The 16178-nt window shown below is 51.3% G+C and overlaps 1 protein-coding gene across 1 annotated transcript in view; it reads left to right on the top strand.

Moving 5' to 3' along the window:
- Sema5b (semaphorin 5B) overlaps positions 1-16178 on the top strand; it is a 122022-nt gene that overhangs the window by 102594 nt on the left and 3250 nt on the right. The window contains exons 5-17 of the mRNA XM_021185096.2: positions 726-788; positions 1069-1167; positions 1569-1782; positions 2420-2705; positions 5080-5215; positions 6535-6742; positions 6862-7069; positions 13472-13589; positions 13715-13896; positions 14921-15064; positions 15194-15341; positions 15428-15653; positions 15750-15968. Of these exons, the coding sequence (XP_021040755.1) occupies positions 726-788; positions 1069-1167; positions 1569-1782; positions 2420-2705; positions 5080-5215; positions 6535-6742; positions 6862-7069; positions 13472-13589; positions 13715-13896; positions 14921-15064; positions 15194-15341; positions 15428-15653; positions 15750-15968 (2251 nt within the window). The remainder of the gene's footprint in view (positions 1-725; positions 789-1068; positions 1168-1568; positions 1783-2419; positions 2706-5079; positions 5216-6534; positions 6743-6861; positions 7070-13471; positions 13590-13714; positions 13897-14920; positions 15065-15193; positions 15342-15427; positions 15654-15749; positions 15969-16178) is intronic.

Raw genomic sequence — 16178 nt, forward strand, 5'->3', positions numbered from 1 at the left:
AGAAGAAGAAGAAGAAGAAGAAGAAGAAGAAGAAGAAGAAGAAGAAGAAGAAGAAGAAGAAGAAGGAAAGACTTCGTGAGAGGAGCAGCTGAGGCACGAAGTCTTCACCCTGGAGTCAGTGGGGTAAAGGGCACAAACACACCCACATAGCCTATGACATGGGAAATGAAGACTCCTACCCATGGTCTACCACACATCTTAAATGGTCACCAAGAACCTCAGTGTATACAGAGATTGAGGGACAAAAATAAATTGTTGCAGGGGTTTTAGTGGGAAAATTACAACTCCTATTTCTAAGCTTTACACAGTCTTGCCTTCAGAAAGAGACGCCCCGGTCAGCCTCCCACTCTTTTGAGGGACCTCGAGAAGGCACATTCCTGTCCCCCACCAAGACCTGGGTGGTCTTAAAACACTTCTTGGCCAATTGCAGCTTCATAGCTGATCTTGGAGCAGTTCCTGGAAAGCTGTGTGGGGCTAATGAAGTTTATTTAGTTAAAAGCAGGTCCCCTAGGTGTCCCCATTGTAATCAGGCAGAGAAATGTTAGGTGGAGGGACCACCCACTAGTTAAAGGCCTCTGGGTGAATCTCTGACCTCAGATGCTGGGAGAGAAAGTCTGAATCTTCAGGCTTCCAAGACCTTTTCAGCTTCCTGTCCTCCGCCCGACCCTGGCTGCCATATGCCTTAATGAGCAATGTTGGAGAGCGCACCTCTGTTCCTCCCACAGGCTACAGAGTGGGCCTCCAGTGAGGACACGCGCCGCTCCTGCCAGAGCAAAGGGAAGACGGAGGTACATGCCGGTGGCATGGGGGGGGGGGGGCTCTGCTGGAAGCTTATGGTCAGGAGATCTTGGGGAATCCTTGCGAGCATGGGGTCGCTTGCCCCAGAAGCCTGGGGTGAGGGTAAAGGGAGTCAATGGAGACAATGAGCTGGACCTCAGAGAGAACTGATCCAGTGTGGGGATGTTGTAGGACATTCAGTGGCATCTGCGATGCACCTGTAGGAGGCAAACACGCCCGGAGCCACACCGGCAGTGCTGCCGTCCTCTACTATTTTCCTTCCCACCTCAGGAGGAGTGTCAGAACTATGTACGAGTCCTGATTGTTTCCGGCCGGAAGGTGTTCATGTGCGGTACCAATGCCTTTTCCCCAGTGTGCTCCAGCAGACAGGTGGGCCGTCGGGAGGGGGAGGGAAAGGGGGCTGTCAGGGCATGGTGTCTTCCCCGGGCACACAGTCTTGGAGTGGGGAATGACAAACGTAGCAGGATGGGTGGAGAATGTATCTCGGTGTTATATTGGGACAAACATAAAACAATTCCTTCTTCATCTGAATTTCAAATTAAACCTCTCTTCAGTATTTTCTTCATTGGTCTTACTCGAAATGTCCATCTGGGGTTCAGTGGACGCTCCTGAAGGACCTCACCCTTTGTAATGACCACGAGATCGCAGGGTGGCAGTGCCGGGGGGTTCTTGAGAATGGGAAGTGGGGCACAGAAACCAAGGGTCCCCGTTGGAAACCCCAGATGGCCCCAGGAGCCCAGGGGAAAGCTCTCTTCTCCCACCATCTCCAGGTAGGGAACCTCAGCCGGACTATTGAGAAGATCAACGGTGTGGCCCGCTGCCCCTATGACCCACGCCACAACTCTACAGCCGTCATCTCCTCCCAGGGGGAGCTCTATGCAGCCACAGTCATTGACTTCTCTGGTCGGGACCCAGTCATCTACCGCAGCCTGGGCAGTGGGCCACCGCTTCGCACTGCCCAGTATAACTCCAAATGGCTCAATGGTAAGGTGGCCCAGGTCTGGGGCGGGGCTGTCCTGCCTTCCAAAGCCCATTGGCCTTTCCAGTCTCAGTTGCTTCATCCATAAAGTGGATAGGACAGGGAAGATGTTTGCCCAAAGACCAAGAGACACTGGAGTTGAGGCCCAGATATCCTTAGGACCCAGAACAGACAAAGGGCAGGCTATTAGGGGAGAGAGTTGAAATTGCATATTGTAGTGGTTATGGAAAAAGAAAAATTAGGAAAAAAAACAGAGGAAGACAGGATGAACATTCTTCCTCTGGAGGATGAATCTATTTCTTTATTAACAAGTTGCATGGCCTTCAGCATGTGCGGAGCCTCTCTGTAACAAGCATGGTGTTCTCATCTGTAATACACAGTAGTGATAGGGCTTGCTTTATAAAGTGTAGTGAGGGTTAAGTGGGTGAACCAATAAAGTTCTTATGGTAGTGTATTTTATCCAGTGAAGCAACACGGTTAGCAATAACATTATTAATAAATATGGGAGCTTCATTTTACAGTGGAAGCAAGAGCAGGCTTACTTAGAGCCCGGGTCAGCAAGGAGGGGTTTAAGATTCCCACCAAAGAACACTTACACAGTCGAGTCCTTCCTAGTGGGCCGTCTTCTTTCCATCCTCACAGAGCCAAATTTTGTGGCAGCCTTTGACATCGGGTTGTTTGCATATTTCTTCCTTCGGGAGAATGCGGTGGAGCATGATTGTGGGCGCACTGTGTACTCTCGGGTGGCCCGGGTGTGCAAGAATGATGTAGGCGGACGTTTCCTGCTGGAGGACACGTGGACCACATTCATGAAGGCCCGGCTCAACTGCTCCCGCCCGGGAGAGGTCCCCTTCTACTATAATGAGCTGCAGAGTGCCTTCCATCTGCCCGAGCAGGACCTCATCTATGGCGTCTTCACCACTAACGTGTGAGTGGCCCCACCTTCGGCTACCTGGCTTCCCTGTCAGTCCAGGGCTCACCCTGCCTAGCCTGGCAGCCTAGTGGGCTCAGCAGATCCTTTCTCAGAGTCTGGTGTCTTCATCCATAAAGCACAGATCTCCTTGCTCCTGCGGCTGGTCATCTGAAGCTTACCACCTCTGGAGTGCTTTGAGTTTCTGGGAAGGGCAGGCCCAGGGGAGGGGAGCTGCCTGGTGGCTCATAAAGGACAGAGCATCCCTGCCTGGGGTGAATGGGTGGCGGCCTCAGGCAGGGATGCTCTATGGTCCCTTTCAGCCTAAGTGCAACAGCAGTATAGGAGTCCTCTGTCACCTTCCTCTACACCACCCTGCTACAGCCAAACCTGCAAATTAGCATTTGGCAGCCCTGTTGTTTCCTTCGATATGAGGATGAGCAACCTTCCCAGGGATGTCAGACTCTGTTCCGCTGCCCCTCCACATAGAGGCGAACAAATCAAGGGAAATTTTTCATGTTAGAAGTGATGAATGGGCACCATTGAGACCGAGGAAGGCCTTTGCAGTAGGGAATGCTGTGCAGTGCATTGTGTAAGGACAGCAGGAGCTTGTGAGTGATTCCAGGTAGCAGGCACTGGATGCTCCCACGTCATCTACAGAAAGGACAGTCTGAGGGGACAGGCAAGGATGTGGGTGAGACTGGCCAGTAGCAATAGAGAGGTCATCCTGGCCAGGGGACAAACACTCAACACAGTTCACACAGGCCATGGGCTGAAAGCCTGCTGGCCATGACTAAGGTTGGCTAGCTCTTAATGTAGGAGGGTGGTTTTCTGCAAGACCTGGAGAGACATCAAGGGAAAAAAATGACAATATCAGTCTAGACTATAAACCATTTATCTATTGTGTAACCCCTCCATGCCAGGTGCTTTTCCTGGGGTGAGGGTGGGCAGCAGTGAGCAAAAACATTCATGGCTCTGCCATTAAGGGGGGGTGACAGTCTAGAGGGGGCAGGGCTATTTTAAGCAATCTTGGTAACTCCTACAAAGGGAGAAAGCAGGGTGTAGGGTAGAGATCACAGGAGCCTTCCCATAGGAAGGATCTGAAGGACATTTCAACCCCCATGTGATAACTTATGCAAAGCTTGGAATTTAAAAAAAAAATGCCCTGTGGCTGGAGAGGTGGCTCAGGGGTTAAGAACACTAGCTGTTCTTCCAAAGGACTGGGTTCAATTCCCAACACCCACATGGCAGCTCACAACTGTCTGTAACTCAACTCCAAGTGATTTGATACCCTCACATACATGCAGGCAAAATACCAGTGCACATTAAAAAAATTTTAAATGTCCCATGCATTTTAAAGAAGGCCATATGACAGGAGCATTGAATCGAAGAAGGGAAAGATGGGAGAGACGTTAAAGAGTAAGGCTGGGAAGGCTGTGTCCCAAAGACCTTGTAAACTGCTCTTAGGGTTTTGGTCTTTACCCCTGTGGACAAGTTAACATTACTGAGGGATTTGATAAAAAGACCAGTGAGCAGCTTGGTGTGAGTTTGGGGACTTTCACTCTGGCTGCTTTGTGCAGAGTGGATTAGGAGTCTATCCAGGCTGCAGGGAGACCAACAGAAGGACAGGGCAGCATCCAGGGATACTGGGGAGGGGGGAACTGGGCATGGGGTTGGGGGTGGAGCTGGGCACCGGGAGGGGAACGGCATGGAGCTGGGACCAGGCAGAGGGAGAGGATAATAGACACATTTGGGAGAAGAACCAATGCAGGGACTTAGAGTGGACACGTGGGTGTGACAATGCTGTGCCTGTGGGCTGCTCACTCCACATCCATAGAGACCCATGCTTCTGAGCCTGGAAGGGTTGTAGAGATCATCTGCTTCTGTGAGTTGCAGGCTGCAGCATAAGCCAGTGGTCTGCTAACTCTCTATTTGCTACATATATGCATACATCAGAATAGATTGAAATCAAATACCACAAGTATAACATATTTCACTTGCGCAGTATTGTTTCATGAAACTTCAGTGTAGGTGTATTTTTTCATATTTTTGGTTGTGAGCCTAGCCTCTAATGGCTGAGTCATCTCTCCAGCCTTCAGATGTATTTCTTAATGTGGGCCATTGAGTGTGTTCTACCTCTTTTTTGAATAAGGGAAGAGGGTGAGGTAGTAGTATGGTGTGTGTGTGTGTTGGGGGGTGTATTGGGGGATGATGCTCCAGTGCTTCTTGCCAGTGAGCTCTTCCTGCAGTGCGGTGGGTTCATCCTAGAGCCACTTCCTGACCTAGGGAATGAGGAGTGGGGATATGCTGAGGGGCTTCAGAGGAGAGTGTCTGGCCCAGGAAAGCTAATTCGGGAAGGAAGGACCATATTCCTCCACCTCTTGCCTTTTAGAAACAGCATTGCGGCTTCTGCTGTCTGCGCCTTCAACCTCAGTGCCATCTCCAAGGCTTTCAATGGCCCATTTCGTTACCAGGAAAACCCCAGGGCTGCCTGGCTCCCAATTGCCAATCCCATCCCCAATTTCCAGGTACAGCTTCTCCTCCTTTGCCCCTCCCCCGCCCCCCACTACCAACCCACAAGCTGACTCTTAACTGCTCAGCACAGGCTAACTCTAGCCTGCTCCTGTTGTTCTAGGCTTGTCTTTGGTGAGTCAATGATAGGTCCCCCCAGAGGATAGTAAATCCTCAGACTGCTATTGAGGAGATAGGGAAGAAGCAGAGCTAGAGAAGCTACTTGGTTATCTCTGTCATTGAACCCACATGCCCAGAGGGTCAGGGACCTCAACAATACAAAGTAGGAGAGGCCAGGAGAACACTACACAGGTAAATTGTGTTGTGGCCAGACCTTGGATGTTTTATCTGGGGATCATTCAGACTATGTGCAATGTGGGAACTAATGTCTGTAGGAACCCTGGATGCAGGTAATAGTGAGTAGTACCCATCCTGTGACAGGAAGGAAAGCATTAAAGGACTGATGGCAGAGTTATTTATTTATTTATTTATTTATTTATTTATTTATTTATTTCTTCATTCATTTATTTATTTTTGAGGAAGGTCTCACTGTCTTGCCCCTGGCTGACCTGGAACTCACTTTGTAGACCAGGCTGGCTCTGAACTCACAGAGTTCTCTTGCATCTACATCCTGGATGTGCGGGCCACCATGCCCAGCCTAAATGGCTGACTTTCCTGTCCTTCCAACTGCCAGCTCCAGGGGTGATGTAGCCTCAGCTCAGGCTCGTCAGTCCAGCAATGCTGAGCCACATGCAGCCCATCTCTGTGATGTTGGGCAGCTCATCCTACTCCCTTGATCCTTTTACTCCATTTTTAGAATTAAGGACAGGACTGTACTTCACCATACCATACTATACTAGATCCCTTCTAGATTTGTGCAAAGGTTGTTGTGATGCCCAATAAAAGGTGACTGTCTTTAGACTAGAAGGCACAAACTTGGAGCTGGTAAGGGTGTCGGAAAAAAAAAAAAAAACCAAACAGCTTGGCCCTCTGTGAGGGTGGGCATATACGAAGCAGCTTAAAATTACTGGACCCTGTACACATTCAAATGATCTGTCTGGACCAGACCCCTTTGCCCTCCTTCCCTCTTCCCCAAGCCCTCCTTCCCTCTTCCCCAATCCTAGTAGGTCTCTTCTCCATCTTCCCAGCCTCAGTTTCTCCTAGTTTTAAAAAGACTCATCCTTTCTTATAAAAGATTCAGGGACCAGATAGAATGCTGGGGACAAGGAGTGTTGGAGAATTAGTGTCTACCCAAGGTCCCCATGGGTGGGAAGGAGACCATGACAGTTCCCACAGTGTGGGGACTGGGCACCAGTGACTCGGTTTCCTGTGGCAGTGTGGCACTCTGCCGGAGACTGGCCCCAACGAGAACCTCACGGAGCGCAGCCTGCAGGACGCACAGCGGCTCTTCCTGATGAGCGAAGCTGTGCAGCCGGTGACACCAGAGCCCTGTGTCACCCAGGACAGCGTCCGCTTCTCACATCTCGTGGTAGACCTTGTGCAAGCTAAGGACACGCTCTATCACGTACTCTACATAGGCACTGGTGAGCCGGCCAGGACTCGCCTGAGCTGCAGATGGAGAAGTGGTTGAGGCTGGGAGGGAAAGCGGCTGTAAGAAGCCATGGCTTCAAGGCTGCTTTCCTTTGCCCCCCCCCCCCCCCAGAGTCGGGTACCATCCTGAAAGCACTGTCCACGGCCAGCCGCAGCCTCCGTGGCTGCTACCTGGAGGAGCTGCACGTGCTGCCTCCTGGGCGCCTTGAACCTCTGCGGAGCCTGCGCATCCTGCACAGCGCGCGTGCGCTCTTCGTGGGATTGAGCGACAGGGTGCTGCGGGTCCCACTGGAGAGGTGTTCGGCCTACCATAGCCAGGGGTAAGCTGAGGCAAGAGGACAGGAGGAGGGCCCCAGTTGGTCTGTGGCGGGGGTGGGGGTGGTGGCGATCCCTCCAATCATGTTTCAGAGCCACTTTCCCTCACATCCCTGCGGGTCACCAGTTGAGTGGTACCTTTGGATAAGTCACTTAACCTCAGAAACACTGGTTTCCTGGGCCCCGAAACATCTTGGAAGGGTTTTATAATTGTTAATCAGCACTTACCACTGCCCGAGGGAGCCATGCATTTAGTGGATGGTGGTGGCTGTTATTTTGTGGACACCCTCGTCATTCTGGCCTGCCAGCCATCTCTAGCTCACTTGATTTGTTCTCAGGCCCTTTAGTTCAGAGAGAGAGAGAGAGAGAGAGACTGTTGCCTTTGAAACCACAGCACTTCTTACCCAGATGTGGGGCGGGGGGGGGGGCAGCCCCCAAATCTTCACCTTCCTTGGAGGCAGACCAGCCAGATAAGGCAGCCAGGTTGAAGAACTACAATATCCCATTGCTTTCCGTCCATAGGCTTTAAGCAGAGTCACAAATTTGGCAGCAGTGACACCAGTATTTAAGGGGAGAAGCCAAGGCCAAATGGAACCGTGTCCCAAACTCCCAGCCTTCGAGGCTGCCCTGGCTGCATGATCATCAGAACAGCCACGTGAACTCTGTGGCCTTTGCAACAGAGTTCTCCTGGCTGTGCCATCTGTCCTTGGGATTTGGGAGACAAATGGGCTTCGTGCTGCCAAGGGTTGCTCTCTGAGAACACTAGGAGCTTGGACAGAGGCCTGCAGACAGGGGAGGAGGAAGGATGGATAGGTGCTGGAGGCTGCTAATGATGGGCAGTCACTAGAGCCCCTCTCGGCCTCCACACATGGTTCCGTCAAAGTGACACACGTTTACAAAGCCCTGCTGTGCATAGGTTACCTTGCAGAGCTGGTGGTATGAGAGGAGGCTTGTGGTGCGGGCCTCAATAACTACAGCCGTCCACTGCAAATCTGGCTAGGGAAGAGAGAAACCCTGGCCTGGATCTGCCATGCAGGGAAAGGCAGGAAGGTGTCTTGGTAGGGTATAGATTGAATTAGACATGAACGGGACCCACCTCGGCTCCACTCTCCATGAGCTGCATGGTCTTAAGCAGACTATGTGACCATTTGAACTTCAGTTCTCTTGCCAGGGACTGGAGGATTTGGCACAGTGATGTTTAATTTTGGCAGAAGTGTAAAGGTCAGACCTGGTACTCATGAAGAGCCTAGGCTTGCAAGTCATAAAGGGTAGACAGCATCTTTATTCCTTTTGGTCTCTGAGGTTGCTTTCAGGAGGCTCCAGCCTCCTGGGCCCTTTGGCCTCTGAATCTATGACACCAACTACAGACAGCTCTTTCTGGTCAGAAAGCAGTGGCTACCTGCTGATAGCATTATCTTTGTTTCTGCATTCTCTTTAAACACTTTTGTTGCTACAAACTTTTAACACATGCCTTATTCTCCAAGAGGTTATAAAGCCTTAATGGGAAACCCAGCAGGGCAGTGGTGGCACATGCCTTTAATTCCAGCACTTGGGGGGCAAAAGCAGGCAGATTTCTGAGTTTGAGGTCAGCCTGGTCTACAGAGTGAGTTCTAGGACAGCCAGGGCTACACAGAGAAACCCTGTCTTGGGGGGGGGGGGGAGGAAAACCCAGTGTAGTGTCACAGTATTTTTTATACTTCACTACTCAATCCCACCCAGCACAGGGTGACCTTGTGCCCCGGGGCTGATGCTTCAGTTACCTGTTTGGTCTAAGAGACTGGTGCAGGAGAGGCATAGGGAATGGAGCAGCTGAGAAGGCCAAAGGAGGATTCTGACCTGAATCATAGTGGTAGAGCTAGAGTCTCAGACTATCCAGACAGGCGCTCTATAGGGCAGATCAGAGTGCAGTCAGTAGCCTTGTCAGGAGGCACATGGACATCTGTGGTGGGTTAATGTGACTCCATCCTTCTGCAAAGCCATGGATCTGCAGTGCGATGAGAGGAGAGCAAGGGGCAGGGACATGTCCCCACTCACAAAGAGTGTTCCCAGTGTGCTGCCATCTGCAGGGTAGCAGAAGGTCAACTTGGAGTCTTGTTTCCTGGGTTTGGTTTATAAGCTGCTGAAGTGCACAGTGGAAATGCTATTCATGAAGCTACAGGTGGGGACCCTCCACACATGCGCCATGGCAAGAGCATGCCTGCCCCCTACATTAAATACATAATAAAGAAAGAAATGTAATTTAAAAATACTAGGTAGGTCCAAAACCTAGAGAGTGAAAAATCATATTATCAGAAAGTTAATAAACTGAGAGAAGCAGGGGTATGCAGCCAACAGGCTTGTCACAGAGCCAAGTGGCAACTACGGCATTTCAGAATTAATGCTGCTGGGGCGGGTGGGAGAGGCTTCGTTAGGGTCTAGGCATTTCATGTTTGTCCCCGTTCCTTCCAAAGTTGGCAGGAAGATCAAAGTGGGTAAACAGAGACACCACCAGCCTCCTCATCTACCCAGCATCCGGAAGCTTGCCTCTACCTTTTTTAATTAGAGCAATCTCATTTCCACAATGCATAACCAATACTCTGGCTTGGCCAGAAAGGAACTAAGAGCTAAGATGCTCAATGCATGAGTCTGCCCTTTCCTTCTTCCAGTAGACCTTTCCCCTCAACCCTAACTCACTCATCTTCTGCACCCCACTCCCACCCCCATGAGTTCAGGATTAGGCCCAGGCTCAGCTGCATCTCTTTCCAACCAGATCCTTGTTCTGGGCAGACTTAAGTAATTCTCACATGCTCAAAAGCCCCATGGTGCTGTTTCTACCCTGGACAGCTCCACCCACCCCTAATGGCTGTGGGGAGCTAGGATCCTCTAGTTCACAATGCCCACCATCCATCTCTGTCTTACTTGTGAGCCTGTGGAATAAACCTGTTCCCTTTTGCAATAGCTGCTTGAGATGCTACAGTTAAAAAAAAAAGACACGGTGATACATTATTGGCCTGATGGCTCCTTTCGTGAAAGAACTCTAAATTCCTACCACTTTCTGTAGTGACAGGCACTCTCCTGCTCTTTAGCATGGGGCTCTCATTTTCTAAAGCATGGTCCTTACTCTGTCAGCTTTGAAGTGCCCGTTAGCCCAAAGGCAGTGAGTGTGGACTCAGCTGAGGAGTCCCTTTAGTTACTAGCAGCAGTGGCTGGCAGCAGCAGCAACAGCAACAGGAGGAGGCACTGGCCCTGGAGAGGGGAGTCTCAAATGCCTCTCAGACCATCAGTGTGGGCTATCTGTAAAGGATCTGGTCTCCTCCTCCTCCTCTTCCTCTTCCTTCTCTCTAAACCTTAACTGGAAAAGCAGAGAATATGAGAGGACCTGGGGCAAGAAAAGCAGGGCCAGTTTCTACTTTGTCTTCCTCCCTTGTGCCCCTACTCTTTCAGGACTGGAGGTAGGGGAAACAAGATCCCACTTGACTTGGGACCTTAACAGACATGGCCCTGGGACAGAAGAAGTTTTCAACCATAATTATTCACCAGAGCTTGAAAATTCTAACTCCTCAACTTCTAGTCCCATAGGTCCAAATGTTAGAAGGCGTTTTGTTCTGTTTGCTTAAGCATTTCAAAAGATGCCCTAGAAAGTAGGATTTGCACTCAAGACTGGAAGCTACTGCTTTAGGCTCAGCAAGGCTCTGGGAGAAACAGGACGGTGAGGCACACGGGGTTCCCCCAGAATCTTCTGCTTTAGTCTTCCATAAGCTGGTTCAAAATGTCCATCCTTAGCATTCTCTCTGCTAGCACACATTTGTTTTGGTTAAGTTTAATTTTATTTGGGGGTTTTCAGGGTGTTTGTCAGCAATGCACTTGTCTCACAAACATGAGAATCTAAGCTCAACATCTGACACCCACATAAAAATGCCTGGTGCAGTGACTGCCACTTGTAATCCTGTCACTAAGGTGGCTCAGGGGCCAGCAGTGCAGCTTCATTGGTGAGCTTTACATCACAGTAAGAGACCATGTCTTAAAGGAGATGGACATGTGACACCCAAGGTTGTCCTCCAGCCTCCACATGCGAGTGTGCATGCTGTGTGCGCACATACACAGAGAATCTTAATTGTCATAATCTGAGTCCAGGCTCTGTTGAGTTCTGACTGCTTGAACTTGCTTCTTCTTGAGCCAACTCGGAGCTTGTGGGCATTGTCTCAAAGCCATAGGTTGCCGGTATTTCTTGTGCACTTGGGTTATTTTGAACCCCACAGTGTCCAGTTTGGTAGATTCTGCTTGTGAAAAAAATCCTCAAATCAAACTGATGGTTGGATTTGATATGAGTGTACTTATGCTATAAAATATATAAATGCTGTTTTCAGGTGAGTGAAGAGGAACCTGAGTCACTCGCCACAGACATGGGAGTGCTCTGGATTCCCAGGAAGGCCACAGGGTGCTCAGTGGGGTCCAGTCAGGGCCTCGTCCACAGGTGCCCAAAACACCACCTGGATTATACAAGATTGTGGGCCAGCCTAGAACAGGGGCTGTCAGTGTCTTCTTCAGTCCTTTCCTCTTCTGTCTTCTCTGCATGACTCTCACATGGCCTCCTTTTCCCCATGACACTTGACATGACCTATGGAACTCACTAAATGTGAAGAACTTGAAGGAGCCTGACATGGTGTCTTATGCAACTAATCCAAAGACTTGAGAGTCTAAGAAAGGATCACTGTTGGAGGCCAGCCTAGGCTACATAGGCTAGGCTAGCCTGGACAATAGAGTGAGACCTTATCTATTAATTAACTAAATAATTAGTCAATCAATTAAACCATGGCTGACAAATGACTGTCCATGAAGCTTCAAGAGAAAAAAAAGAATTCCATCCCAGGAACACCAAAAACTGCAAGCTCTTGGCTTCTGTGTGTATCCCTTTGGCTCTCAGCATCCTTGGCCCCTGCCACTGGGAAAATCCTTTTGTAAGCATGCACGATGCTGTGAACTCACCCACCCACCTGCCATTGTTCCTTCTCAAGACCTCTCCTGTCTCCTCACCTCCATTCTTGGGGACCCTTCCCATGTATTCTCTCAACTCTCCCTAGCAGAGCAGAACAGGATGGAAGCTTGAGAAACAACAAAGGGATCAAGTGAGCCCTGGAGTGGCAGTGGGCTCGCTGCGTGCTGGAGGGCCCCTTTCCCCCTTTCCTTAGCCTCCATGATCTAGTACTCTCGCTAGTTAACAGAGAACAGCAAATCTTGACTCCAGAATCCCCACAGGCTTTTTTTTTCTCCTTGAGGTCCTACTAGCAGAGAGTTAACCTTCTTATTAAAAAGGGCCATGTTACCTGAGTAAATCAGAGAAGGAAAGGAAGAAAAGAGACCTGGAGAATACGTCTGGTATCTGGGGCATGCACTGGGGTATGAAGCACTGTCTTTCTGGACATTGCAGAGAGGATAGCCCCGTGGCCAGGGGAGGGAGGGTGGGATAGCACTGTCTACTAGCAGCTCAGCTCATTCTCCCAGTGCTAAAATGCTAGCTGCTGCTTTCTGCCCCCAAACAGCTCAAGCATCACAAAACTACACACGACCCTGGACTGTTCTTAGGTATCCTGTGTTTTGAGAAAGGGGTCCACATCGAGTCATGGCGTGAAGTTCAATGGGAAGGCTGAGTGGATGGATATGAGGAGAGGAACTGTTGGGAAACCTAGCGCTGGCTCCAGCTCCACAAGATTTCTGGGATCACTGGGAAACCTCCTCTCCCCTCGCCTTTATTCCATGCAAAGACCTAGTCATCCTAGCGGTTCAAATCAGCATCATCCTTTATACCTTTAGCATCATCCCGAGGCTTTAAGAACCACCCTACCACAGAGACTCGGGTTGGGGAGGACTTGGGTACCACTGTTTCTCCAAGATCCTCGGGGGATTTTTCAAATGCACCAAGCTTAAGAACAACTTTCTGAGGGTCTGACAGGAAAAGGCTGTCTCTTTGCACTTGTGCAAACTGCACCTCTTCCAGTGGTCCCAGGTGAGGAGCAATGGGGCCCTCCAGCTCTGGGGAAAGAAATCTGGTCTCTTAGCTAAGTCCCTGCTGAGCTCTCGGGTCCTTCCTGCCTGGAACAGCAGCAGGCCTACCTCACTGGGTTATTGCATTGAACTCATTTGTGCCTCTGAAAGTTCTCTAAACGATGCCAGTTACACAGCAAGCGCACAGTGAAGCTAAGTTGTTTCCTTTTCATCTTTCCGGAGCTAGATGTGGAACCTAGGGCCTTGAGCTTGCTGAGCAAGCGCTCCACCACTAAGCTAAATCCCCAGCTTTGAATTTAATCCTTTTTATAGAAGAAAACCAGGATAGAAAGAGGTGCCCACAGGGGGTTGTCCAGGTACTTTCTAGAGACCCAGCTGAGCCTGGGAAGCCGGTGAGCTTGAGGCTCAGGACCTCTATCTGGCAGGGCATGCCTGGGAGCACGGGACCCATACTGCGGCTGGGATGGGAAGCGGCAACTTTGCAGCACGCTTGAAGACAGTTCCAACATGAGCCTGTGGATCCAGAACATCACAGCCTGTCCTGTGAGAACTCTTGTGTGCCTGCTCCTTCCCCTTCCCCTCAGTGCCAGCCATGACTCCCCATCAGTATCCCTCCCCTGTCTTTGCCTTGTGTGACGGGAGTCTTGCCCCCTTATATGAGTCTGCAGGTACGAAATGTGACACGGGATGGGGGCTTCGGCCCATGGTCACCATGGAAACCGTGTGAGCACTTAGATGGAGACAACTCGGGTTCTTGCCTGTGCCGGGCCAGATCCTGTGACTCCCCAAGGCCTCGCTGTGGGGGCCTCGAGTGCCTGGGGCCATCCATCCATATCGCCAATTGCTCCAGGTATGTAAGGGCAGGGTTTGTATGGTGTCTGCTTAGGACTTGTACAGAGAGAATTGGGGGAAATGGGGCATCTCACCCAAGTGCTTACACTTTAGTGCAGTGCCGGGGACTGGGCAGGAAGCTAACATCTGAGGCAGGAAATACAAGCATTAGAAGAGTTTTCACATCAGTGGAAGAAGAGTCTCTGCCTCATGGCAGAAAGTGCAAAGAGAAAGGCTGGGCAGGCATGGGAGTTGCTGCCAAAAGCAATAAGCTTGGCTGTTCCAAACTTGAGGGACAGCATGAGATGGTGTTGACCCAGCCTGCACTGGCTAGAGGCATGGCCTTGGCCAGCCCTCCAGCTACAGTACCCACCTGAGAGTTGCTGCGAAGGTTAAAAGAGATGTCTGTGAAGGAATAACTATACCACCTCATTCTTGGGAACTGCATAAAATTGTTATTATCACAACTAACCCATAGTTTTAGAGATTCTTAAAAATAATTATTTTATCTACATTCACTAATTTAACCCTCTCAGCAACCTCAATGGGTTGGAATTTAGCTATTGCTCTTATTTTAAGGATAAAGGTACCAGTAAGCAGGAACCTGATCCCTTAGGTCAACTTGGGCATGAATGTCTGAGGCTGGGGAAGATAATGCAGGGGAGAAGGGAGGGGAGTAGGGACTAAGAGATTTGGGTATCGCAGAAGGGGGAAAGGAAGGTTTCAGGTTGGAATGGTAACTGAGACCTCTAAAGAGTGTGTCCTTTTGCCTGTCTGTGTAGGGGCCCGGCCCTATCACTGTGTCCCTGGCCCTGAGCACAGCCTGATATATGGAAGAAGGCTCTCAATACATATTTGAGGCATGAATGAGCAAACGGATGAATGCACGAATCTGCCTGAGCCAGCCTGGTTAGGAGCTGATATTTTCTGTCACTGTCTCGCCAGTCCTGACAACACAAAATCCATCTGCCTCAGATGCAGCCCAGATCTAAGAAGCTGGGGCTCAGAGGGGCATGTGTCTCTGTCCCCTCCCACTCCACCAGGAATGGGGCGTGGACCGCATGGTCATCGTGGGCTCAGTGCAGCACGTCCTGTGGGATCGGCTTCCAAGTCCGTCAGCGAAGTTGCAGCAACCCGGCGCCCCGCCATGGGGGCCGCATCTGCGTGGGCAAGAGCCGGGAGGAGCGGTGAGCTACCTGTGGATGCAGAGATGTTGGAATTGGGATGTGGGATCCACCTGGGCATCCTCCAGCCTGGATTCTGGAGCGGGGATAGCAGCATCTCGCCTTAGGGTGACACGCCTCCCTTCTCCCCAGGTTCTGTAATGAAAATACACCTTGCCCAGTGCCCATCTTCTGGGCTTCCTGGGGTTCCTGGAGCAAGTGCAGCAACAACTGTGGAGGCGGCGTGCAGTCGCGCCGCCGTTCTTGCGAAAATGGCAACTCGTGCCCGGGTTGCGGCGTGGTGAGGTCGCGGGGCTGGGGCGCGGGGAGCGGGGAGACCTACAGGCCAGGCGGGGTTAGGGGTCTGAAGCTACCCTCACCCCGAAGGAGTTCAAGACCTGCAACCCCGAGGCCTGCCCGGAAGTGCGACGCAACACACCCTGGACGCCCTGGCTGCCCGTGAACGTGACCCAGGGTGGCGCGCGCCAGGAGCAGCGATTCCGCTTCACTTGCCGCGCGCCACTGCCGGACCCGCACGGTCTGCAGTTCGGCAAGAGGAGGACAGAGACCAGGACTTGCCCGGCAGACGGCACCGGAGCCTGCGACACCGACGGTACAGCCAGGAGCGGTGGGGAGGGCGGGAGCCGGGAAGGCCTGGGCCGGAGGGAAAGCCCAAGGTCAGGGTCGCTGAGCCCGAGGCCCTCTGCAGCCCTGGTGGAGGATCTCCTGCGCAGCGGGAGCACGTCACCACACACTCTGAACGGAGGCTGGGCCACCTGGGGCCCGTGGTCATCCTGCTCCCGGGACTGCGAGCTGGGCTTCCGCGTCCGCAAGAGAACTTGTACCAACCCGGAGCCTCGCAACGGGGGCTTGCCCTGCGTGGGAGATGCTGCGGAGTACCAAGACTGCAACCCACAGACTTGCCCAGGTAAGGTTGTGGAAGGAAACCTTAGCTTCGGACAAGCCCGTCTCCCCAGGAACTTTCAAGCCTGGGAAGGTGATCTCCTCTTTCTGGAAATAAATTCTGCAAGACGTCCCAGGATCCTATCCTTTCCTTTCCTTTCCTTTCCTTTCCTTTCCTTTCCTTTCCTTTCCTTTCCTTTCCTTTCCTTTCCTTTCCTTTCCTTTCCTTTCCTTT

This window comes from Mus caroli, chromosome 16 (genome assembly GCF_900094665.2).
Source record: "Mus caroli chromosome 16, CAROLI_EIJ_v1.1, whole genome shotgun sequence".
NCBI classification, from domain to species: domain Eukaryota; kingdom Metazoa; phylum Chordata; class Mammalia; order Rodentia; family Muridae; genus Mus; species Mus caroli.